Source organism: Doryrhamphus excisus, chromosome 1 (assembly GCF_030265055.1).
Source record: "Doryrhamphus excisus isolate RoL2022-K1 chromosome 1, RoL_Dexc_1.0, whole genome shotgun sequence".
NCBI classification, from domain to species: Eukaryota; Metazoa; Chordata; class Actinopteri; order Syngnathiformes; family Syngnathidae; genus Doryrhamphus; species Doryrhamphus excisus.
Genome location: NC_080466.1, coordinates 30,905,735 through 30,932,660, shown reverse-complemented (window position 1 = coordinate 30,932,660; position 26,926 = coordinate 30,905,735). Strand labels below are relative to the sequence as shown.

Genomic DNA, 26,926 nt, shown 5'->3' with positions numbered 1-26,926 from the left:
TCCAGGCGCCATTTTTAATTGTATTAAAAGTATAATTTAACATCCATCCATCTTCTATGCAGCGTCTCCTTATAATTTCACATGAAAAAAAGTTGTAATTTTACAACTATAACATATTATAGTAAAATAATAGTATAACAATGTATTATGAGGTAAAATAGTCATTTTTGTAGCATAAAGAGTGATACAAATACATTTTTAAAAGTCATATCATAAACAAACAAAACAACAAAGTTGTATTGTTTTCTTAGATTGCAGGAAAATGTACAATGTTACAAAAATAAAGTCTATATTATGCAATTAAAGATAGAATTATGAAAAGAACATTTACAAAAAGAAAATAGACATAGAGAAACAGCAGGAATTAAAACCATTTTACATGGTGATAGAATGCCTTTTTTCCTCCTAACAAAAAGCACAATAAATGTAATATTAGGACAAAATATATTAGGACAATGGATGTATTTGATGACACCAAAGTTCAAAACAATCAGTCACTCACATCAAGTAAATAATTTATTTACAATATAAAATGCATTGTACCCATGTTTGCATAAAAAATACCTATGATACCTAAGATTCATAAGTCGTATGTAAAGCTGCTGATACAGCAACATCTGTAGCGCAAAGAGAAAAAGACTAATTCAATTTGGTGTCTTCTTCTCCGTCCTTCAGATGTTTCAGGCGTCTTGCATGCCGCAGCTTTGTAAGCTGATGTCGGGGGATACCCGGGTGGGCGTGTCAGGTTCCCCACTCCGTCGTGTGTTGTGTCCCAGATACACCAGGACGTTCCTGATCCCTGTGGCTGCTAAGTTCGCTTCCGCTATTCGTCCCTCTACTGAATCTAGAGACGTATGTGGCGATGACCTCGTCCTCGGAGAGTCTTTCAAACTGTACACAAAGGTCGTCTGGGACGGGGATTTCTTTGAGTTCCTGTGTGTACTTGGTTGGGTCCTCCAACACGACCTCAAAAAGCAGCCTCATCAGGTCACTGACATAACCTGGAAAATAGTGACACATTTTTTAATCACACACGTCTCCAAATATAATTTAAAAAAAATCTTACTGCCTTTACTTGACAAATGAAAGTTGTTTATATTGTACTTTACTCACTGGAAGTTGGTTTGGTTTTAACTGGCTTCGCAGTCGCTTGTTCCTTGAACTCCAAAGTTGTTTGTTGCCATGGTGCATTTTCGTTAAAATGCATGGCAGCCAAGTACAACCTAAAAAAAAAAAAAGAATAAAGCCTGAGTCTATCATAGAAATGCATATTAAAAGGCCAATATGATGGGGAATTGCACATAACAGTGAACAGTCATAATGATTACCTGCACAGCATCCCAATGTAGGGCAAAACAACATTCTTTGGTGCAAATTGTAAAATGTCACGATGGAAAGACTCCAGTGAAGACGTCTGATGGTCATCACTTAGTTTTTCCACATCCCGGAGAACTCTTTTGTTGACCAATAATTTTTCCACTTTGTACAAAGGCAGTGTACCTAAAATGGCAGCAAGGCACAAAGTCCTCATTACAATTTGCTATTGCATATTCCTAGTATTAGTAAGAAATCATAAATTCCGAAATACTTGATACATACATGGCTGAAATTGTTTTTTAGCGTGAAGACACTTGGGGTAGAGTGGATCGTCATGCGAGTGGATATCCTGAATGTGATTTACGATGGACTTCCATTTTTCTGCCTTCTCCGGTCCCGATGTTGAAGACATGGCGGTCCAGTAGATGTGGTGTCTAATCGCAAGCAACAACCGCTGTAACACTGCGCAGTTCTTGCCTTTTGCTAGCGCTTGCAACTTTTTAGACAGCGCTGACAGGACAGAATAGTACAATAGATTAAAGATAATAATCCACTTTTCAAGAATACATTTACACATCATATACAACAATACAACAAGAGTTAGCATGAGCTCACTAACAATGTAAGTCACGGGACGTGATGCGTTAAAAAAAACAAACCAAAAAAAAGATACAGCTAGCTACAACCATATTGTTATTGTAGCAGCTAGCATGAAAAACTATTCTTCTGAAACTCCAGGATTATTTCTTTCCCTTTTCTGTGCTTTCCAACAAGAGTTAGCATGAGCTAGCTAACAATGCAAGTCATGGAACGTGACGCACGCGCAAAAAAAAGACCAACTGTGTTCCATTTACATAACTGACTTGAATATTAACAAGCTAGCTACAATCATATTGTTAATATAGCAGCTAGCATATATATATATATATATATATATATATATATATATATATATATATATATATATATATATATATATATATATATATATATATATATATATATATATATATATATTTCTTTAAATAAAAAAAAAATATATCAAATTATTTAGGGGGTTTAAGAATATTTTAGGGGTCGTGAAGCCCCCATAATTTTTTTTTTTTTTTATTCTTCTGAAACTCCAGGATTATTTCTTTCCCTCGTATGTGCTTTCCAACAAGGGTTAGCATGAGCTGGCTAACAATGCAAGTCATGGGACGTGACGAGCAAAGAAAAAATTAAAGACCAACAGTGTTCCATTTACATAACTGACTTGTATATTAACCAAGCTAGCTACAGCCATATTGCTAGTGTAGCAGCTAGCATGAAAAACTATTCTTCTGAAACTCCAGGATTATTTTTTTCCCTTTTCTGTGCTTTCCAACAAGGGTTAGCATCAGCTAGCTAAAAATGCAAGTCATGCAAGTCAAATGCAAGTCTTCTTTTTTAAAAAGAAGTTCCGGTAATGTAGTAAATCATCAAAATACGGCAAGATACTGCAAGTATTACATGTTATCATCAATGTACGTTGTTGTTATTTTTTTTCTTAGAGAGCTTCCCCAAAAAGTGCAGTTCTCATTTCAATATATGCAGGTTTGAATCACCGCCATATGTTTCAGGTAATATTAATATTATCCACAGGGTTCTAGTGATTACCTTTCTCAAGGTGCCAAACATCATAATACTGGGTGATCCCGCGCTCCCTCAGAAATGTCTGCACCTGTGTGTGGCGGTCAGTCAGGATGTAATCCACTTTGACGTCATTTTTCTCCAGGTGATCAAGTCCTCTCTTGAGTCCTTCTTTCTCCATGTGTACACCGCCACCTGCCCCGTTGCTCTGTTGATGCATAAACGTTTATGTATCTTGTTGACATTACAAAAGAAAGGAAATGCACACACGGGTCTTGTTGACTCTCAGCACAACGTAAATGTAAGGGTACCTGCACAAGCTGGATGTCGATGATGTTGTTGCTGTCCAGGTGCATCAGAGAGTAGCAGCCATATTTTTCAGCATGTCCTTTTATGTATGAGAAAAGTATACATTAAAATGAATAAACATGGGGTACATTAGTTGTCTGTATAGATAGATAGATAGATATTGCATAGATATTGGTATTGAATGACCCCTCACCTGCCGAGTCTACTCTCATATCTCCACTCACTGCGATACTGCCTTCCTGTTTCAGCGAATCAATCCGAGTCTGCTGATCCCGTTTCCATTTGTGGTTTATTGTAGGTTCCAGAAGATTCCGGCCATGCCTCCTAAAGGTGTCATATGGATACATCTGGACGTTCATGGCTTTGAATATCTGGAAAAACATAGACCAGGGGCGTCACTAGGTTCTGAGGACAGGGCCCCCCCTCTGTCCTTAGCCCCCTGGAGATGTACAGGATATGAATGAATGTAGTAGACATTTAAAAAAATCCAACCGGGATATAACTTTCCCACTTTTGGACAGATTTAGTAGAGATACTATTGTTTTAGGTATATTGTTAGATATTTAGATATTGTTTTAGGCCACCATTAAATTTACACAAGTACACACAATCTACACTGCAAAACCGCTGCTCAAGCTCTGCAATCATTCTGTCCAGTGGACAATTATATAATAATCATTATTTCATTATTAATTAGCCTATTATTATTACTATCATCATTCTTCTTCTGATTATTACTACTACTACTAGTAGTAGTAGGCTAGTATTAGCCTGCTATATGAAATTTGTCTGAATTTTTTTGTAAAAAAAATCAATAAAAATGTTTTAAAATCAATAAAAAATATATCAAATTATTTAGGGGGGTTTAAGGATATTTTAGGGGTCATGAAGCCCCCATAAAATTTTTATTTTTTTTTATTCTTCTGAAACTCCAGGATTATTTCTTTCCCTTTTCTGTGTGTTCCAACAAGAGCTAGCATGAGCTAGCTAACAATGCAAGTCATGGGACGTGACGAGCGAAGATTTAAAAATTAAAGACCAACAGTGCTCCATTTACATAACTGACTTGTATATCAACCAAGCTACAGCCATATTGTTGTAGTGGCTAGCATGAAAAAAAAAAATTCTTCTGGCCGAGTAACAACAAGATGGTAGCGTGGATAAAATGCTGTTTTTCTGTTAGCATTTGTAATTGTCGTCAATGTTTTCCGGCACGCTGTTGTTGACGGACGTCTTGTTAGCTATACTGGCTATGTCAAATCGATGCACCAAGGAAAGAAGTTCCGGTAATGTTGTAAATCATCAAAATACGGCAAGATACTGCAAGTTTTCTTAGAAGGCTTCCCCAAAAAGCGTAGTTGTCATTTCAACATATAAAGTAAAATACCATATAAATAGGCCTAATGACGCCACTGACATAAGACGATAAACATATAGAACTATTTTTTTCCCCCTACATGCTACAGTTGCTCCAATACCTTGTCCACCTGACTGAAGGATCCACCGGTAAAATAAATAGCTGCAGACATTTGGAGGTTTCCCACAGGAGTGTTTCCTCTCAGTGGCTGGCTCTGCCATTTTCTGGTATGTTTGCAGTTGAGGCAAAGCTGAACATAGGCTACAAATGTCCCCCGCCGCTGTGGTTGCAGTTGGCAGTCGGAACCGCACACAGGACAGGTTTGGAATAGATCTAGTAGACAGCTCTCAAATACAATGTACTTTCTGTCATTGTATTCTCTCCTTGACTCTTTTTCACTATCAGGAGAGAGGAAAAAAACATTTCTGAGTTATTTATGGCAAAAGCTAATGTAAAAAAATGGTGTGTATTGGCATCTTACTTCATTTTTGATGGCTCCTTAAAGGAGTCAACAGATTCGTACATTGAGTCGTGTACAACCATAATTTCTTCTTCTTCAATGTCTTCTTCCTCGTCCTCGTCAAATTCTTCCACCTCGTACTCGCTCTCTTCAATTTTCTCATTCTCGCTCTCTTCGAAAAACTCTTCTTCCTCGTACTCCTTCTCTTCATAATCAACACGCGGTCGCTTTGCTCGTCTGGCACCCTCCAAAGGTGCAAACCCCCTCGCCGGCTCGGAAGAAACCTGAACCACTGTGTTCAGCTTTTTTGTCCCTGTGGCAACATTTTTGACTAAAACGCTTGCCTGCACCCCTGATGAGAAAGAATTAAGAGAATTAGTTTATGAGATTGTCATATAAAGTTATTGCTACTATTTACCTTTGCTTCTCACGTGTGGTTTCAGCGTACTGTAAGACAGCTGGGTGGCGACAGATTTTGTAGACGGATAGGACAACATCATGGTGCCGACAGATTGCATGTAAGGGCTGATCTGTGTGATCTGCGTGGCGGTATGTATAGTGTCCGTTTGGCAGCCCACGTGTCTGTGTTTTGGCCTCGGCGGAGCCCGTTGTGATGCACCCTAATTCGGAGGACAGTGAAGACAAACATTTTGACACAAGTTTATAAAATCTTGCTAGTTGGCACAACAACAACTTGAATACATTATCTACTCCATATGTTGCTATGTTACTATGGGGACTTCTTTCAGATATTATGCCACAATGGTGCCACCCCCTCCTTAAAACTCAACATTTTAGTCCTGGTTTCTACCGGGTTCAGTCCTGGTTTACTTCTTGTTTAAGTCCTGTTGTAAAATGAATAAACACTTTGTAGAGCTTGAAAAGTGGCAGTGAGTTTTATGCTAGCTCACGAGCTACTGGTTGGAGATCAACATATGAAATCAAAGAGTGGTAACGTACGTCAGCGTTTCCTGTCGTAAAATTGGTTAATTCCACAATTTTTATAATGAACTGCCCTTGTTTAAAACTGTGAGTTTTCGGCGAGCTTGTAATTTGCATGCATACAGGTAACACTATTTCCGGTTTAATGTTACACAGAAAACAGCTTTTGTTCCATTACACAAGTTACGACACTTACGGGTTGATCTTCACGACGACCAAGTATAGTGGGAAAGGCGTCGGGTTTAAGCAACAATTTGACGGACAGTCCAGCTTCGAACTGGCCCATGTTCAAAAAACAGTCTCTTGTGAAGTGCCGTTGACAGACGAACATATTTTTCTCTTCTTGCTGCTCGGGAATAATCATCTTAAACCACTTCTTCCTGATGGTTTCTTCGGTCGGAAGGCTAAACATAGCTAGCTTGCCCTCACAACGGAAAAAACATTTCCTGGGACCCATTGCTAACACGGTGAAGAGAATGAAGCTGAGCTTGGGGAGGGCAGGCCTACAACTTCTTCTTCGTTGACGTTTCTTCTTCCGCTTCCGCATCTTCTTCTTCGTTTAACGGTGGATGCAAGCTATGTTGGTGCACTACCGCCGCCCTCCGGATGTGAATGATGGCTATGGTTTTCAGTATATCGACAATATACAACTAGAATTAGCTAATTAACTATAGCTAATTTTAATAGTTTGAACTTCTAACAAATATTATGCCCTGATTGTTTATGCTTAATGTCTTACTTTACTACTTTTTAAGCCTGAGTTGTACTGACTTCACTGCAATCAGTCACCAAAACCAAAAATATTTGTGGCGTAATAAATAGGATTAATATAGGATAAAATGGGATTAACTCCCTGTATGCACACTCTATAATGCTACACAGACAAGCGCTTTTGTTCCATGACTTACACAAAATAAACAGTTAGGATAATGATAAATTGTTACTTACTGCTTGCTCATCTGACTCTTCTACACGACCAATTAATGTTGGAAAGGCGTCAGGCTTCAGCAAAAGTTTGTCAGCTAGTCCAGCTGCGTACTGGCCCATGTTCCCGAAACAGTCCATTGTGAAATGCCGCTGACAGATCAAAATACATTTCTTTTGCTGGTAGGGAATCAGGAACTCCAACCACTTGTGCCTGATGGTGGCGTCTTTGGGAATTGTAAACAAATGTGGCTTTCCCTTACATCCGAAGAAACACTTTTTACGAGCCATTGCTAGTAACGTCAACACAGAAGCAGAGCTTGGCATAGAGGGTATCTGGCCTATAGCCACGCCCATAAGGAAGCCCACTCCTCTGTGACATCACAAAGAACAATTTAATATCACAAAGAAAAGCACAATAGGTCCCCTTTAACTTGGCAAGCATCAGCTTTATTGGCTGTGTGTGTTACCAGACTAGGAATATGTCAACACGGCTCTGTTTAACAGTGCATGTTGTACACCAGGGGTCTCAAACTTGCGGCCCATGAGACGCTAGATTGAGGCCCCCACCTTGATACCAAAGTTTAATGTTGAAATGACACCTTAAAGCTTTGTGCACACCGGATACAATTAACATGATTTTGCCTCGCCCATACTGTTACCTTACCCTGTTACCCCACCCTGTTTTGCTTTGGATTAGCAATGAAGCTAAAGGCTTATGATGCTGGGTACAAATACATGCAGGAAATGATTTGGAATAAAACAGAAAATACACGTCAAGATAAAGCATTGTTAAAGTTATGACGCTGCTCCCAGATGGAACTGAGTGCGATGCTAACTTGCTAATTGGGTCAAATTATTAAGTTTCATTAATGCTCATGTTAAAGGTTAAATAACTTAATACTGTACATTTGAATCTGAAAAAAATAATTTCTCGACCAACTGTATGTGGTTTCTTACGTTTTTCTTATTTGCTGTTGTATTATTTTACTTATTTATTACTGATTGATTGATTTATTGTCTTTATTCTTAATTTGTTTATTATTTTATCTTATTTTGTGTATAGAAAAATAAAAATTAAGATATTTGAGAACAGTAGAATGTTTTATCAGATATTTTGGTGTGGAAAACCGAAACCAAAGTACTGAAGAAGTGTAGGATATAACAGAAGCAAAAGCATTGAAGATAGTTTTTAATGGATTTTTTTCCAGTTTTTAATAAATGCGTTTTTTTTTTGAAAACCTGATGCGGCCCGGCTTCACCCAGAACCTAGCTCCGAGGGCCCCCAGGTAAATCGAGTTTGAGACCCCCGTTGTACACTGTATGCATGTACACTTGCATAACTGACTATCGCCCAGGCAAGATTTTAGCTTTCAGTACTTTCACATCACATGAAGGCTAATGCCAGATGGTCAGAGATACTAAAATTTCATATTATTCCTTTACAGACTACTTTATTAAGGATACTACACTGTCAACTAAACAGTACACTGGAATGTTTCCACCTTCGTGGGAAGGTGCCCTCCTGTCCCAGCATGAGTGACCCAAGTGCACAAAGTAAGTTGCATGCAGGCATGTTTAGATGAGTTTCAGCGTTGTCTTTCATTTTTGGTTCCTTGGAGGCAATGGCCTGATGTTCCAATATTTTTTGGGTTAAAAAAAATAAAGTGTGTGTTCTAGAAAAAGCATGACAAGCAGCTAAGAGAGTGGAATTGATGTCTTGATGCTATCAAATGTGGACAACACGTCCTTCACCTGTATCTGCTTCTATCTTTGTCCGTCTTGGACTTCCTGGGCGAGTGGCTGCGACTTCTGCGACCTCTGTCTCGGCTATCTCTACGATATTTGTCCGAAGACTTGTGCTTGTGGTCTCGGTCTCTGGAGCGTGAGCGCTGGCGGACGGTTTTCCTGTCTCGTCGGCTGTCCTCGCTGTCCTGGAAAGGTGGGAGAAGATGGATGATGAGTGAGAGAGAGAGAGGGACTCGTTGCAGTGCAGTGTTACCATACATACGTTCATTCATGCCAGCCCACCACAAATAAATGAGATTTGGTGCGTCGTGTTCGCCCTCATTCACAAAAGACATGATAATGTGCGCGAGTTCCAAGACCAAAACCACCATAATGCCAGAAAACATCTTGATTATCCCCTTCATGCTAGAAAACCCTCTAGTGTGACTGAATGACAACAATTCTGCAAAAGGTTGTAAAGAGATTGAGTGCAACCTATCACAAATGCTTGTTTGCAGTTGTTGCTGCTGCTAAGTGTGGCCCAACCAGTTATTAGGTTTGGGGGGGGGGGGGGGGGACCATTTTAAAATGTAGTAAAAATGATTTTTTTTGTTTTATTTTGTTGAAATAAAATTGAGTTTCCTGACAAAGTCAAAAAGCCTTAATGCTATAAACAAATGTTATGTGATTTTCTTTATGTATTAAAATGTAAAACAGGTCGCTGCCGACCCCAACACAAGAGGAGGGTTAAAAATTGTGTTGTCATTGACTAATATTCAAAATGAGCTGAAACATTTACAAGTGTGACAAACATGCAGTCTTTATAGTCCCCATACTTTGTGTTTTTTGGACTTCCTTGTCTCTTCCTCATCATCTGAATGACTGTGATGATGATGTCTCTTGTCTTTGTGTTTTTTCTCAGAGCGTCGATGGCCTGTCGCTTCCTCCTCCATGAGCAGATCATATCTGGAACTTTACGAAGGGTTAAGTAAAGATGAGAGCACTTCACGGTACTGCAGTAGATTTGGGACAAAACCACCCCGTACTGTAGTACATGTACACTAGGTCATAAATGTGAGGATACTCTTGTTTGGGCTTTACTTGATCCTTCAGCGCCAATTTGGATCGCTTCTCCAAGTCATTCTCATAGGCCTTGAAGTCCTCCTTGGTGTACTTCCCACCTAAAGCACACAAGGAGGAAGAGGACGATAGTTGCTTAGTACAAAACATTCACATGGCTAACAAGGCCGCGTCGCCCGTGCGTCGAGATGACCTTTTCCTTTCCATTGGATCTTTGCCACCGACTGGCTGAAGTCTACATGAATGCGTCTGTCGTCGATGAGCACGTTGTCCATTTTGAAATAGGCCTTTTCGCAGTCTTCTTGCTGTCAAGACAACGGGTGGGCGGGGGGGGTGGGGGGGGGATACAAATGACCAACAAGGAGAACAGCACGAGGATGAACAGTTGGGAAAACAATCTCACATTAGTTGTTTCATCCAGAAACTTCACTCGCTAAATGTACTGCAAAAAAGGTCAGTAAGGATAATTCATAATGTCGCCTACAGAGAACATACTAATAAAAAGCCATAGCATTTCAGTATGTGGAATCAAACTATGGAATGGATTGAGTAAGGAAATCAAACAATGCACAACGATGAGCCAATTCAAGAAACAATACAAGCAGTTGATGTTTGCTAAATACAAGGATGAAGAGTCTTGAACCAGTCATGATGTGCTATATATATCACTATATTGACACTTACTATGGTACCCATTATGGCATTGGCATATCACCGAGTACTTCTGTACGAGGTACATTATTAAAAAAAAAAACAAAAAAAACTTAAACTGTATTATGGAAAGCAGGAAGTGAACAAATGTAACAGTTACTGATTGTAAAAGTACCAGATGGAGGGGTAGGATTTAATAAGCTTTGCTTCTTCCTACTCCTTTTGGACATGTGGACCTGGGAACTGATTATGGGATGCATTCAATTGTAATCTGATGCATGTTCAAATGAAATAAAACCATGACCATTACTTTGCAACTATAATACTGGAGAAGGCGTTTCTTGATGTGGCCTGTATAATGCACTACAAGCCGGCCAATCACAGCCTTAATAGTCAGCGTCACACCCCCTGGGTGTGGATATCCAACTCACCTTTTCAAATTCAATGAAAGCATAGCAGAGGGAGTCTCCGCTTTTCCAGTCTCGAATGATCTCACAGCTGCACCAAACCAAAATCAGCATGTTAGAGCAACAGGAAAAGCATGACAACAACAACTTTTCCATAACTCTACTTAACCTTTTAATGTGTCCGAAGCGGGAAAAGATGATTTCCAGGTCTTCGTCGGTGGTGACCGGGTTCAGTTTGCATACAAACAGCACATTCTCTGGAGGCTTTATGTCTGCATCGGGGAGGTCGCCCACCTAGAAGAACCACACACACACGCATAAGGAAGCAGGCTTGGTGACGTCACTTGAGGGTTTGAGGGCTTTCTCACCATCTCCAGGAGGATAGCTCGAGTTTTGGCTTCTTTTGCATTTAGCCTCTCCTCCACTTCCTCAGCTGCTTTCCCGTCTGCATCATCTATGACTTCATCTGCTCCGATACGGCCACTCTGCAATCACATTCAATAAAATATGATATATAAATACAGAAGTATTGGATGACATTTTTAGCTAATTGGTTATTTTTAGCCTTATGCATTATTTTAGCTGTTTGAAGATGAACTATATCAGCAAGTTGAAGTATTTGTCATTTTAGAAATAAGGAGTTAGTATGTTCTCTGTAGGCGGCATTATGAATTATCCTTACTGGCCTTTTTTGCAGTACATTTAGCGAGTGAAGATTGCTTTTATAGTTATTAGCCCATATTTCCACACTAAGTAAGATATGGTAGAACCAGAGAGCAATAAATAGTGTGGAGTGATTTCTGATTAAGAACAAATTTTTGCTTTGTTCAATATTGAAATATTTCTGGCCACCTTATGTTGTATATTTGTAATATGAGGTTTCCAGCTCATATTTTCATCTATTGTGATCCCCAGAAATGTATTCATGTTTTCCCACTTTAATTGTGCATGCCTACTCGCTATGCAGTATACAGCGACCATGTAGCTAAATTGTCAACACAGATTCTCTCCTACTTATGATGTGCTTTATGAAGCGGCATTGTGGTCGCTACCGTACCATTATTAATGAAACAAGACACCCACTTAACCTTTAAGTTTCTAATAAATTGTCAATGACTTTCCTCTCAAAGAGAAATACTGTCACATTTTAGTCTAGCAAGATCTTGTTACAGTGTTTGCATACTTGTGGTATCCCGCCACAATTATATTTGTACTGCACACAGAAAGATGTGACACTCCCTTTTTTTTAAGCCAGAGTTTTGCATCAATGCCAATTATGCAAATGTATGAATTTACATTACTTTACAAGGCACAAAGCAGACAACGTGTACTCACATCTAGCTGCTCAAGGGTGGGATCAGGGGATCGATCGGGCACTGGTAGATCGGGAGGGTCGTCAAACGGGTCATCAAGGATAACTGTGTGGTTTATCCTGAAGTGACATAGTTTTATTTTTATTGTAAAGCTTTGTGTTAAACAAATGCTTCATTTAAATCAAAATCCCAACACACCTGATATCCTGAAACGGGACAAAGTCTGTATCGACAAAAGTCTCATTGATTTTAGCCAAGACGTCCAAACCCTCCGAAACCTCACCAAAAACAGTATGGACGCCATCCAGGTAGTCCAGGTTCTCTGCAGCGGTAATAAGGAACTAGAAAGACGAATTTTAAACACAGATTAAGCATTTAATCACTGACAGTTTTTTTTTTTTTACATCAGTACTCACCTGTGAACCGTGCTGGTCACTCCCATTGTTAACCATGGACACTGTCCCCTTTTTTCTGTGTTTAATACGTGGTGCTTTCTCTGCATCAAAATAACAGGCCTGGTCCCCGTACAATTTGCTAACGACACAAGAAAGGGCATTGCTGACAATGTTTTTTCTATGTTCCAATTATGAAAAGATTCCATTTATAACTAAGGAATCCTACTTTGGGGTCATTCACATGTCACGGTCAGGTCTGGAACCAATTAACAGCGATAAAGTAGGAATTACTGTATATTGATGAAAAGCACTCACCAATAGATTGATTCTCCACCACGTCCTGTACCAGTGGGGTCACCTGTTTGGACGATGAAGTCTCTCTGTAAAAATGGGAACAGGGAATGTCAAGAGCTTTTACATAAAATAAACAAAAAAGACCAAAGCACCCCAATGAAAATAAAATGGATCGGTCTCGTTGTGAAAAAAAAAATCACTATATTTCTGTGGCGGTTCAAATGTATCAGTGGCTTGCCACCACTGAGAAATTAATATATGGGCAACAATATGACTCATGGTACTGACTTACCTGTACATTGTGGATAAGACAGTAGTTGTAGTATTTTATCTTGCATAATTTCAGAAAGTTGAGGCAAGCTGTAAAAAAAACAAAAACAAAACGGGGTTAGTGTGACATGCATGTAACGTTTTTGTACGTCACATTATTTAGCTACAAAGAAGCTAGCAAGCTAACAGCTACAGCTAGCATGTAGGTATTCCTAAAGCTGGTGGAGCTTCCTGTTAACATTCTGTCACCATAATTAACTTAACTAAAGTCCGACTGCAGCGTTCTTACTTTTCGGCCTCTCTTCCGTGAATAGATCAATCACAATATCGCCCAACGTCGTTTCAAGGAGGACCGCCATGCCGACGTTTGTTGATCTCGCGATAGGACGCCAGTTTGTCAGTTTCACGCGCATGCGCATGCATTTCTTATCAATGTTTTTGTGTGTAGGTTACTTGCTAACTGTTGTAGGTGACTCAGAATTACAAAATGGCAACGTCAACTGTTTTTGTTATGTATGTACTTTTTGCCTCAATAACGCTTACAGAGACAACGCTGACTACGGTAAGACTCACCGTGGCTATTGACGTTTTGAACGCCATAAAATAGATACCACTGATGTTACTGTGTTAGCTTACTTAAGCTAGCACTTCGTGCAAACGTATTTTATGGCTTAATTTTGTGGGGATGTGCTGATGCTTACGTTCTATCGTTCAGCGTGAATAAGAATGAAGTGTATGGAAGCTATTAACACATCTGCGTCAGTATCAAAAGTCTGCCAAACACCACTGTGAAACAATGTTTAACAAAAGGTAAACACGAAAAAGCTTGACTCGAGTAAAGCTATTATGTCATTTGACTAAATCGGGACTTAACAGTGTGGAATGTTGTCTCAATTCGCGCACTTCCGTACTCTCTTGAGTGCGCAGGTGCGTTCACACTGAAAAGTAGGCTAAAAATGCAGTGCACTGTCAGTGCCCGGATGTGAGTGCCCTCAATAGTCGCCATCTTGGCTACGTAACAAAAGGGGAAGGGACTCCCTTGAACCCTAGAAACCCGAAGAAAAGGACAAGTAGGTAAACTTTGTTATTATTGGTCAATAAAGATCAATATCGTATGAGCATCATCGATGATGATAATGGATTTAAGTTAATTTGTTTCCAGATCTGACAGTGATAAGTGAATTTCCGCCAAATAGGGTTCCTTATTTACGAATGCAACATTTTTGCAGAGCATAGAAAACCTACCAATTGCCTAAATATGATTCTATAACAATATTATAGCATAGAAAACCTGCCAATGACCTAAATATGATTTTTAACATTATTAGAGCCCCGTAGACATTAAATAACACCCCTACAGTCACCTTTACACTTGTATTACTCAATATGGTACACATAATAAGAGGAAAATAAGTCATAATAAAGACTTATACACGTTAGCATTGGGAGAGTTCCCTATTCTGGTTTACTTACTGTTTCTGGAAAGTACTTCCAGGATAATATAACGTTACTGACACTTTGTGACCACCATTTTTTGAATGCCTTACTGTGTTTTAGTTCATTTAGTCATTTTTATATTTTAATTTGGGCCAAAAATACATATTTTTCTCTTAAATAGGCATACCTTTGACTAATAATAGGAAACTGCATTTTGTATATACAGTATATTAAAAAAAGTTACTTGAAATTTAAAACCAAGAAAAGAAATCTGACTGTTATTCTCTTGATAATTGTAGGAAAATATCCTGATTAACGTGATAGCCGGGACACCAGATACACAGGAGCCTTATAACTTGCAGGTACAGTATCCCATTTATGGATTTATTGTGGTTTTATCGTACATGACGAATCTGAGAAACTTCAAAGCGATTCTTTCTATATGTTTTTAGATCAATTTAAACCTGACAATTGGCGAAGAGCAAGTATTGGTAAACAATATCCCCGTTGAGCTGTCAGCGGTGACCAGATTAAACTGCCAAGCACTTCTTTGTGAGTATTTTGCAATGAAATTATGCTTTTTTTTTCTTCATTTGTAATACTCCTAAAGGAAATAATGTGTTTTTGTCAGTGGACAGTACAAATGGAAGCGACTATGGAGGCGGCGACTTGGTATCTACTGTCACCCGGGTGATGGTGACTCAGAACCGGCTGTACGGTGACGCAGAGGAAGTGGTGGCTCTGCAGGTGTTCAGTGAAGTCATCCAGTTGGAGGGCAAAATGGTAAACAAATTTTTCTAAACATGTTGTTTGGCTGCAATTCACATATTTGTTGACTTACGCTTGCGTACTTCACACTAGTATGGCAAAATACAAAAGGGCGGGGTACACACCGGAGTGGTGGCCAGCCAATCACAGGGCACATATAGACAAACAACCATTCACACTCACATTCATACCTATGGACAATTTGGAGTCGCCAATTAACCTAGCATGTTTTTGGAATGTGGGAGGAAACCGGAGAAAAGCATCAAAACATACAAAACGTTTGTGCGTTTGTGTTGTGCAGGTGCAGCAGCCTGATATGTGTGAGGTGAAAATACTGATGAGCCCAGATTTCCAGAAGCTGGCACAATTTACCAACATTTACCCCATCGGACACAGCGAGATCTTCAGGGCTTCCAGAGAAAACGACGTGGTCGTCACAGATCCAACCAATCATAAAAAAGGTAATGGTTTTATTTCATTTGAACATGCATCAGATTACAATTGAATGCATCCCATAATCAGTTCCCAGTTCCACATGTCCAAAAGGAGTAGGAAGAAGCAAAGCTTATTAAATCCTACCCCTCCATGTGGTACTTTTACAATCAGTAACTGTTACATTTGTTCACTTCCTGCTTTCCATAATACAGTTTAAGTTTTTTTTTAAATAATGTACCTCGTACCGAAGTACTCGGTTTGATTCCACATACTGAAATGCTATGGCTAGCATAACGTAGTCCTAGCATAGAAGTGTTTCAAATGTACTTCTTCCCTGAGATCATATTTCTCCTCTCTTGTAGAGAAGTATTGGATGACATTTTTAGCTAATTGCTTATTTTTAGCCTTATGCATTATTTTAGCTGTTTGAAGATGAACTATATCAGCAAGTTGAAGTATTTGTGATTTTAGAAATAAGGAGTTAGTATGTTCTCTGTAGGCGGCGTTATGAATTATCCTTACTGACCTTTTTTGCAGTACATTCAACGAGTGAAGATTGCTTTTATAGTTATTAGCCCATATTTCCACACAATAAGTAAGATTGTAAAATTCTACTTTTGTTTACTGCAGTTCCTTATGAACATCAAATGATTTTATACTGAATTTGAATCCTCAGAAGAGCAAATGATGTCCCAGACGACCAGCCAGTACCCTCTTAAACAGTCGGAGACGACGCAAGAAGAATTTGCAGCTCCGGGAAAACTCCCGGAGACTCCACTCCGCATGGACCCAGATGTCTTGAATGAGGTAAGATATGAAGAAACAGAAGACTCAGATATGGACCAACATGAGCAGCATGACCAGATTCCAATGGAGACGTCACCCAAAGAATTCCTGTCCTATTCGGTGAGTAAATCGAACTCTGGCTTGCTATAAACGTAGCTTTTCCCACAAATTGTTTTTAGTTGGGAACTGATATTTTCCTGAAACGTACATATGTTCTACTGCTGATTACTAAAGAACGAAGAAAGACAGAAACAAACTTTTTTTGTGAGAGAAAATTATGCTTGAAATGTAGCTTTTCCCACAAAAAAAAATAGTTTTTAGTTGGGAACTGATATTTTCCTGAAACGTAGTGCATATGTTCTACTGCTGATTACTAAAGAACGGAGAAAGGCAGAAACAAAGTCTTTTTTTTTGATGAGAGAAAATTATGCTTGAAATGTAGCTTTTCCCACAAAAAAATATTTTTTAGTTGGGAACTGATATTTTCAGTGATGTATTTTAGCAATTCTCCTCATGTTGAATGATGACTTAGTGATACTCCCACATTTCATAGCCAATACAAACTCATTCAGGACATTTCGGCTCTTTGGGATCGTTCTTTAAAAACCGACCATGACCAAATATGTCCGCACATTTTGACCACAGGCCATATGCCGCTGGGTGGACGACTTCAGGGAGCGTCTCCGACACTTCTGCTCCGAGTCGCTGCCCCTCTTCTTCCTGGTCATGTGGGTGGTCGTCATCGGCGTGGCGGGATCGGCGGTCATTGTCAAAATACTGGACTTGTTCTTCCCAGTGTGTGAACAAAAGTAAGCACTATTTAGCACACACACGTAGTGAAATACCGATAAACAGTGACACGTTATAATAAGTCACCTCCTCCCCCCCCCTCAGGCACATTTTTCGCCTCAATTCTTTGAGTGCGGTGCCAGAGGATGAGAAGCACACTCTGCTGGAGGGCGTAGAAGAAGACGATGAGAGAAAAAGCCTTGAATGAAGACTTTTTTTTTGTCTTATTACTGTTTTGTTTGCGTCAACACCAACGCTGTCTGTAGCTAGCCACCCGAGCACATAGCTTTAAAGCGGCATGTTGGCACTCATTGGCACTCTTTGGCATATACACCTCACCTAACATATTATCCATGATCATTTCCATCTGGAACACGGCCATGTTTTTTTTTTTTTTTCAACCCATTCAAGTGAGGGGCGCTCGCGTCAAGACCCGGTCCGCCCCGTGCACGCTTAAGTCGACGTGGACATACACGCTCGACCGCTTATGTCGACACAAAATGTTGACATGTATTGTAGCATCACTAACTTCATTATTGTCGCCATACGTATAACTACTGTCTAGTTACACAGCATTAAAACCTGCACACAGTCACTTCCTGCTCAGTGCAAAGTAAACTTCACAGTAAAGGCATGGCGGTATTAATCTGGATTGCTTCAGCAATTCAGAAATAGTTTTTTTTTAGATTTTTCCAAAATATTAATCATTGCATTTTTGTGGCCGACTATTAGTAAAAAAAAGCATATTTAAGCAAATTTTCCATGTTTTTAGCCTAAATTGATCAGATACCACATAAATACTGTATAGAAACAGGAAGTGTGAGTCTATATTATGTCTTATTTTCTCTTATGTCTACTATATTGGGTAATAGGAGTGGAAAGGCCGCTATAGGGGTGTTATTTCATGCCTAGAGGGCTCTAATGATATTTGTGGAAGGTCGTAAACAGGTTTTTTTATGCTCCATAACTATAAAAATATTCCATCTATCAATAAGGAATCCTGCTTCACAGGAAAATTGAACCAATTAACCGCAATCAAGAAAAGATGCTTGCATGCAGAAATGGAGGAAAACTATGTCAATTAAAAAAAAAAAGTTGAATATTTTGGCAAAGTTAATACAATAAGTAGGATTTTTCACCTGTATCACAAAGCACAGATGCAGTTTTTTCTCTCCAGACAGTATCTACATGGCATACTTTCATTTTTCATGACGTATCCTTGCTTAGCTTACCAGGTATTTTTTGCACAGACCCAAATCGGGGTATCAGTACTACACTCTAATGAAGTACCAAAATGTACATCACCTTTCTTAAAGCAGTGTGATAAAACGTCTTATTAGCTCCATGCATGTGAACGACGCTCTCGATTCATACCCACTGTAGCGCTGAGAGCATGTGCACGTACTCACGGGTACTTCTTTCAAATGCAGTTCTGTACATCTTGAGGGTACATCCACTTTAGCTACGCCAAGCATGATGTACTGCATGTGTACTCAAACTGTTGTTTCTACAAGATAAGCTCCCTGGATGTGGAATTCTACATTGATTTGCTACTTTTTGTACCGATGATGTAAATATGCCCGGAAGACACGTGCACTAAGATGACCGACATTTCTGTTTGAATGCTGTTTGACCCATGAAATATCAAAACGTGTGCATAAATTTCATTGGTTACAGCTGGACCCAGTCGCTGTCTTGATTTTTCTAGCATAAAACACACTGAACACTTTTGGAGGACTGGTGGGGTTGTTTCTTATTTTAAGACTTCGCTGCAGAAAGTCATGGTGTATTAGAAATGCTTCTGCATAATCAAAAATAAATAAATAAACAAAAAAAAGCTTCTGCATAATAAAAAAAATAAAAATAATAAACGCTTCTGCATAATCAAAAAATAAAAATAATAATAAACAAAGAAACACTTCTGCATAATCAAAAAAGAATAATAAAGAAATGCTTCTGCATAATAAAAAATGATAAAGAAATGCTTCTGCAAAATAAAAAAAAATAAAAATAATAAACGCTTCTGCATAATAAAAAAATAATAAAGAAATGCTTCTGCATAATAAAATAAACAAAAAAATGCTTCTGCATAATCAAAAAAGAATAATAATAAAGAAATGCTTCTGCATAATCAAATAATAATAATAAACGCTTCCGCATAATCAAAAAAATAATAATAATAAACAAAGAAATGCTTCTGCATAATCAAAAAAATAAACAAAAATGCTTCTGCATAATCAAAAAATAATAATTTAAAAAATGCTTCGGCAACATATTATTGGCCACATGCTGCCTCATTTTTGGTTTTATTTGATCAGGAAATTAATTCATTTTTAGTCAAAATATTACAAATGATTGCGATCATCAAACCCACAAAGCGCACCACACGACTGCCGATTAGTATTCATATTTGAAATTGTCAAATTTTTGTTTTCAGGATGTAATCTACTTAACAAAAACGTAAAAAAAAAAACAGTGTTCTTTAAATATAGTGACTTTATTTATAGAAATATAGTTCTATATAATAGAATTGGCATAGATATTACATAAGTTCTTATAAAAACAATGTCAAGATTGACCTTTTAGTGTTTGATAGATCCAAGATTGAAGGCGAATATGAAGGCACAGGAACGCCATGCTAGTCACTTCTTTGACCGTAAAACAACCATGAGCTGATTGGCTTATTTTTCCTTTGCACTATTTTGTTCTGTAACTGATTTTTAAAAATCGGGTTTGGCACCTTTAACAGGAGCCAAACTCCTCAATCCACTTTTCGTACTTCTCCAGATCGGCTGCAGACACCGACTTGGAAACTTTCTTCAGGGCCGCTTCGAAATCCTCCATGGTCGTGGGCATGTGCATCTCGTCCCGGGAGATGTTACGGATTTCCTCCGGCGTGAGGCCTTCAATTCGTCGCCTCATGGCCATCAGCGAAGCGTCCCTGCGGTATGAAAGAATAAACAGCTGATTATTTTATAAACACTTTTCAATTTGCAAGCGATAGCCAGCAACTAGCGCAGATCGGCATATACACACACACAACGGAATCGAACATGGATAAGCGTAATGGCGCCACCCCTAGTTAAAACGGTGTATGTCTTGACTGTTGTAATCCGTGTTGTAGCTGGTATGTCGGACTAAATTATCGTACGCGGACGTGGTCTGACCTGCAGACGTTTGTGATGTCCGCTCCCGAGTATCCTTCCATCTGCTGGGCGATCTTGTCCAAGTCCACGTCATCGGCCAGCTCCAACTCCTTCAGGTTAATCCTTAGCAGCTCCACCCGTCCTTTGCCTGGAAGCACAAGGATGGTTTGCACTGATAGGTCTACGCCCTGCATCATTATTATTATTATTAATTATCATGATTATTATTGTTATCATCACTATTATTATTATCATCACTATTATAATTATCATGATTGTTATCATTATCATCACATTATCATTTTCATGATGATGATGATGATTATTATTATCATAATCACTATTATGATTATGATAATTATTAATTATATTATTATCATTAATTCTATTATTATTATCATTATCATCACTATTATAATTATCATGATTATTATTATCATCACTATTATCATTATCATCAATATTGTCATTATCATGATTATTATTATTATCATCACTATTATTTTCATGATTATTATTATTATCATCACTATTATCATTTTCATGATTATGATGATTATTCATTCTATTGTTATCATTAATTCTATTATTATTATTATCATCACTATTATCATTATGATGATGATGATTATTATCATCAATATTATCATGATTATGATGATTATTAATTCTATTATTATTAGTTCTATTATTATCAATTATATTGTTATTATTATTATTTATATTATTATTATTAGTTTTAATATTATCAATTCTATTGTTATTGTTATTATTATTTATATTATGATTATTATGTTATTTTTATGATTACTATGATTATTGTTATTACTTATATTGTGATTATTATTAGCGTATTTATTTTATTATAAATTTAATTTATATTATTATTGATATTCATTTTATTATTATTATTGTTAATTAAATGTTTGTATTATATTTTTTATTTAATTAAAAAAATTTGCACTTCATGAAATGAATAATTAGCACAATGGACAACATCCAAAAAGGGGAACCCTTCCTAGGGTGCCTCCTTAAATGGCCGCCTGACTGACCGGTGGCCCCTTAAGAAGCAGGCAGTAATTCCATTAGGATTACCGGGGCTGATTAGGAAAAAGTACATGCGCTAAAAGCTTGATTGGGAATAATAGGAATGTGGAGCTAAGGGGGGGGGGGGTGATACATGCAGGACCATGAAGAAGAAGAAGAAGAGATGTACCAGAGGGCAAGGGAATGTAGATCCTCTTTTCCAGACGTCTTCTCAGAGCCTCATCTATGTCCCACGGGAAGTTGGTGGCGGCCAGCACCATCACCATCTTGGAAGGGTCATCGCTTTCCGACACGCATCCCACGCCTGCGTGGAGGGAATTCGCATTTAAAACCTGTTAACATCGAGCGTTAAGGCAACTGTTTGTACCGTCCATCTGCACCAGGAGCTCCGCCTTGACCCTCCGACTGGCCTCGTGCTCCTCGGAGGTTCCCCTTCGACTGCACATGGAGTCTATCTCATCGATGAAGATGGTGGTGGGAGCGTAAAAGCGTGCCTGCACGAGGAGATGTCTGATATTAGCTACACCATACCCAACCCGACATCCAAACATTTGAAAAACAAAGTCTTACCATTTCAAAAAGCAGCCGCACTAATTTCTCCGACTCTCCTCGGTACTTGGAGGACAGAGTCGAGGAGGAGACGTTGAAAAATGTGGTCCTGCATTCGGTGGCCACCGCTTTGGCTAAAAGGGTTTTCCCTGTGCCGGGAGGTCCCACCATGAGCACTCCCTAAGAACAGACGTATATTTCCCCCAGTCAGTAACATGCCATACATTACATTTATTATTACATAAAGGGGCAGCCAGTGGCACATTTATAAATATATCATTCAAAATATTATTATATATAATATTATAATTATATATTAATATAATATAACTATCTCTGTGTGGAGTTTGCATGTTCTCCCCGTGCATGCGTGGGTTTTCTCCGGGTACTCCGGTTTCCTCCCACATTCCAAAAACATGCTAGGTTAATTGGCCACTCCAAATTGTCCATAGGTATGAATGTGAGTGTGAATGGTTGTTTGTCTATATGTGCCCTGTGATTGGCTGGCCACCAGTCCAGGGTGTACCCAGCCTCTCGCCTGAAGACAGCTGGGATAGGCTCCAGCACCCCCGCGACCCTGTGATTGGCTGGCCACCAAAGTTTGGACACCCCTGGCGTACACAAAAGCAACACTTTGTATTGTCGTCTCCAAATACCTTCCACGGTCTTCGTATGCCTTTGAAAAAGGCTGGCATCCACATTGGCAGCACCACCGCTTCTTTCAGGAGTTTTTTAGCATCGCCCAGGTCTGCAATGTCATCCCTAAAAAATAATAGTAATGATAATAATAATAGTAATGATAATAATAATAGTAATGATAATAATAATAATAATAATAATGACCCCCAAGGTAAATCAGTCACAAGTATCCCAGCACAGTAGTAATAGTAGTACTAGTAGTAGTAATAGTAGTAGTAGTAATAATAGTAATAGTAGTAATAGTAGTAATAATAGTAATGATAATAATAATAATAATGACCCCCAAGGTAAATCAGTCACAAGTATCCCAGCACAGTAGTAATAGTAGTAGTAATAGTAATGGTAGTAGTAATAGTAATGGTAGTAGTAATAGTAATGATAATAATAATATGGTTAATGATAATAATAGTAATGATAATGATAATAACAACAACAATAATAATATTAATAATGACCCCCAAGGTAAGTCAGTCACAAGTATCCCAGACACAGTAGTAATAGTAATGGTAGTAGTAATAGTAATGGTAGTAGTAATAGTAATGATAATAATAGTAAGGTTAATGATAATGATAACAACAACAACAATAATAATGATAATGACCCCCAAGGTAAATCAGTCACAAGTATCCCAGACACATTCTAATAAAATGCGGATAACAAGCAGCAGAAAGCAAAACAGATGAACACATACCATTTAATGTTTGGATTCTGAGATATGATATCTCTCTCCAGGGCCTCCACGAGGTCTTTGTCATATCCTGCCCCATCAAACTTTTTCACTTCCTTTTCCTGTCCTTCTCCTTTGCTCTAGGACACCAAACAGCAGAAGAAAAACGGTAAACGTGAACAACTAATACAGCTTAGGGGAGCTCAGACCCTTGCAAGTATTATTATTATTTTGGTGTTTTTTTTACAGGGTGAATAGAAACTTATAGATACCCCCCCCCTCGACCAAAGGAGCATTGTTTTAAGTAAAAACGTCACCTTGTCTCCCTTTGCTTTGCCAGCAGCCTCTTTTGTTTCCTTTTTCTCTTTGCCCTTGGTGGGTTTGTTTCTGTCCCCGTTGGCCCCTCGGGGTGAATGTCTTTGCTGGGCCCTCACTGCCGCACTGAGGCGGTTGTTGGGAGGTTTGTTGTCTTTATAAGGGTTTGCAGCTGGCCTGATGGGGCTTGGGTGTCTGTAAAATGAGGGGAAGGTACTCCATCAACGACTAGCCGGCTGGCATAGTACCATTTTTAGCCATTTATACTGTCTAAACCGTTACTACTATTATGATATCCTTATTCATGCTGGGTGTTAGCATTGCTAGCATGCTAACATTAGCAGAGTACAATTTTTTAGCCATTTTCATAGCTAGTCATTTATACTGTCTAAACTGTTACTACTATTGTAATATCCTTATTCATGCTGGGTGTTAGCATTGCTAGCATGCTTATATTAGCATAGTACCATTTTTAGCCATTTTCATAGCTAGTCATTTATACTGTCTAAACCGTTACTATTATTATGATATCCTTATTCATGCTGGGTGTTAGCATTGCTAGCATGCTAACATTAGCGTAATACCGTTTTTAGTCATTTTTATAGCTAGTCATTTATACTGTCTTAACCGTTACTACTATTATGATATCCTTATTCATGCTAGGCGTTAGGTCTAAACCGTTACTACTATTATGATATCCTTATTCATGCTGGGTGTTAGCATTGCTAGCATGCTAACATTAGCATAGTACCATTTTTAGCCATTTTCATAGCTACTCATTCATACTGTCTAAACCGTTACTACTATTATGATATCCTTATTCATGCTAGGTGTTAGCATGCTAACATTAGCATAGTACCATTTTTAGCCATTTTCATAGCTAGTCATTTTTACTGTCTAAACCGTTACTACTATTATGATATCCTTATTCATGCTAGGTGTTAGCATGCTAACATTAGCATAGTACCATTTTTAGCCATTTTCATAGCTAGTCACTTATACCGTCTAAACGTTACTACTACTATGACATCACTATTCATGCTAGGTGTTAGCATGCTGGTGTTAGCATGTTAGCTTTGCTTTTCTCGTTAATGTTTTTCTTTTAATGTAATGTAAATGTAAATAATGCGAGGGGACAGAATGAATAAGATACAGGCACAAGTGAAAGGGAAAATAACGAAAACAAATGTGTTTTACAATTTAACTCAGACCATTAAAAAGATCAAACTCACAACAGGGACTCTAGTTTACTAATCTAGGTCAACAACCCACACACAAAGAGCACATTCAACACAGTCTTTAATCTATGCTTGTATAAATCACTGCACAGTCTTTGCAAAGCGTAAAACTATCCTGCAGCTTCCATACCTGGGTTCAACGTGCACAGGCCGTACTTCCCAATCATACGGGTCAATTGGTTTAGCGGGTGCCGCGTCTAGACGAAAGCTCTCCAGGGTGCCCACGATCATCTGAACCTGTCTGTTCTCCTCACTCAATTCCTGCCACAACTGGAGAGACAGAAAGGTCAGAATCAGCATCAAATCTGAGAGGATCCCATGTGATCCACATTTTACCTTCTGCCATCTCTGCTGAAGACCGCCGTCTCGTGTGGTGTACACATACTTATTGATTTGTTCCAGCAAGCCTTGGTAGAGAACACTTGCGGAGTTGTAGTTTCCCAGCAGAGCGTATTCACGGGCCAATTTCACGTTCTCGTTGATCTCACGTAAACTCATACTGTAAATTGTGAACGCAAAGAGTTATACTTTAGGACAAAACACAGCACAAAACTTCTAGCACCACCTCTTTTATAAACTTAAGTGTGGGAGTTAATCCGGATCAGGAAAGAACAGGATTTCCATGATCCTTCACAAAAGGCCTCAAAGTATTACAGAGGTTTGGAAAACATATACGCCAATGTAAACAACACTTCTATGTAGACCAGGGGCGTACAAAGCGCAGCCTGGAATGCATTCTAAATATGTAATTTAACAAGAAAAATAAAAACAACAACAGCTAAAATTGAAAATCTGCAGTAATTTTACAAGAATAAAATCAAAATATTAAAAGGGACCTATTATGCTAATTATTGATATACATATATACACACACACACATATAAATATTGAGTTGTGGACTCCTACATAGCAGCTACACAGGATAACCAGCACACAAAGCTATCTAGTTCTTCCAGTATCTGCACCTATTCCAACCGTATTTCTTTGAATTTCATGCTTCCCAAAATCTTAACACATGTACAATGAATAAAGTTTTGGAAATTTTGGTTGCGGAAAAGGTTATGTGAAAAAGGTTAAAAGTCATAAAACGAGAAAAAAAACCAACAGAAATGAAAAAGCTGTAATTTTATAAGACTAAGCTAAAAATATTAAGAGAAAAAAGTGACAATTTTACAATAATAAACTCAGAATATTATGAGGGAAAATGGCATTTTACTAGCATAGCGTTGACATATTAAAAACATAATACTCCTAATATGAAAAACAAAACAAAATAAAGTTGTTGTTGAAAATTAGGGTGGATGAAAATGTTAAATAAATTAATAAATGAATAAAGTATAATATTATGGTAATAAAGTTGTCTTATAAGAAGAAGAAAGAAAAAATAACAGCAAAATTGAGGGAAAAATGATACTTGAAATATATATAACTTCTTTGCATATCTACATGTGTTGCTTTACAAAATATCAACGTGCGAGCGTCTATTAAAAACAAGCCACGTGCCCATAATGACTCGCTGGCCATACTTTGGACACCCTTGTGTGTTTGACGGGAGTTAGTCGCTGTTTGAAAGAGAAAGTACGAGATGTTTCTGGCAAAACGTCTCACATGTACACGTTCGAGTCCGAACAAGTACATGTATTTTAACACTTTCGACGACGCTTTGTTGTTTTTAAGAATTCAGTCATACCGCTGTTTTTCAGGTTTTCACGTCCAACTAAGTTTATACCGCTCGAAACAGAACAAACATGATACTCAAACATTATATTCAAATACATACAAACAAAATACTCAACTTTTTAAATGAGCCCACGTAGAATTATGGCAGCCGCAGATGTGACGAGTTCCGCTGCAGCAGTTTAAATACGCGATGACGTTAAAAAAAACACACTTATCTGGTCCACATAGAGTCCAGTTGTGATAGACTACACGGAAGTTAACTACAGCGCCGCTTCCGGGAGAGCTGCAAGGCATCCGTACCGCCTTAGCTCG

The 26,926-nt window shown here is 38.4% G+C and overlaps 4 protein-coding genes across 4 annotated transcripts; 1 reads left to right on the top strand and 3 right to left on the bottom strand.

The window, feature by feature from the left end:
- Positions 1-503: 503 nt before the first annotated feature.
- Positions 504-6,558, bottom strand: LOC131127981 (uncharacterized). Its single transcript, XM_058070424.1, has 11 exons — positions 6,193-6,558; positions 5,473-5,674; positions 5,076-5,406; positions 4,716-4,992; positions 3,431-3,608; positions 3,240-3,316; positions 2,956-3,136; positions 1,600-1,827; positions 1,329-1,500; positions 1,114-1,223; positions 504-1,001 (listed from the first exon to the last, which is right to left on the bottom strand). The coding sequence occupies exons 1-11, from the start codon at positions 6,541-6,543 to the stop codon at positions 742-744; spliced, it is 2,367 nt and encodes a 788-aa protein (XP_057926407.1). The 5' UTR covers positions 6,544-6,558; the 3' UTR covers positions 504-741.
- A 798-nt stretch (positions 6,559-7,356) lies between these two features.
- Positions 7,357-13,889, bottom strand: ppil4 (peptidylprolyl isomerase (cyclophilin)-like 4). Its single transcript, XM_058072739.1, has 13 exons — positions 13,348-13,889; positions 13,081-13,148; positions 12,810-12,874; positions 12,516-12,633; positions 12,298-12,440; positions 12,122-12,218; positions 11,155-11,271; positions 10,956-11,080; positions 10,811-10,877; positions 9,922-10,033; positions 9,733-9,829; positions 9,485-9,620; positions 7,357-8,854 (listed from the first exon to the last, which is right to left on the bottom strand). The coding sequence occupies exons 1-13, from the start codon at positions 13,475-13,477 to the stop codon at positions 8,672-8,674; spliced, it is 1,458 nt and encodes a 485-aa protein (XP_057928722.1). The 5' UTR covers positions 13,478-13,889; the 3' UTR covers positions 7,357-8,671.
- Positions 13,458-18,955, top strand: ginm1 (glycoprotein integral membrane 1). The gene is made up of 8 exons (XM_058072777.1): positions 13,458-13,620; positions 14,795-14,857; positions 14,948-15,047; positions 15,127-15,278; positions 15,565-15,724; positions 16,375-16,604; positions 17,130-17,293; positions 17,379-18,955. Exons 1-8 carry the CDS (start codon positions 13,546-13,548, stop codon positions 17,479-17,481), a joined length of 1,047 nt encoding a protein of 348 aa, XP_057928760.1. The 5' UTR covers positions 13,458-13,545; the 3' UTR covers positions 17,482-18,955.
- A 683-nt stretch (positions 18,956-19,638) lies between these two features.
- katna1 (katanin p60 (ATPase containing) subunit A 1) lies at positions 19,639-26,895 on the bottom strand. Its single transcript, XM_058072724.1, has 11 exons — positions 26,731-26,895; positions 25,271-25,433; positions 25,065-25,204; positions 23,699-23,891; positions 23,406-23,521; positions 22,672-22,777; positions 22,037-22,195; positions 21,834-21,960; positions 21,636-21,770; positions 20,441-20,567; positions 19,639-20,214 (listed from the first exon to the last, which is right to left on the bottom strand). Exons 2-11 carry the CDS (start codon positions 25,430-25,432, stop codon positions 20,016-20,018), a joined length of 1,464 nt encoding a protein of 487 aa, XP_057928707.1. The 5' UTR covers position 25,433; positions 26,731-26,895; the 3' UTR covers positions 19,639-20,015.
- Between the last annotated feature and the right edge of the window lie 31 nt (positions 26,896-26,926).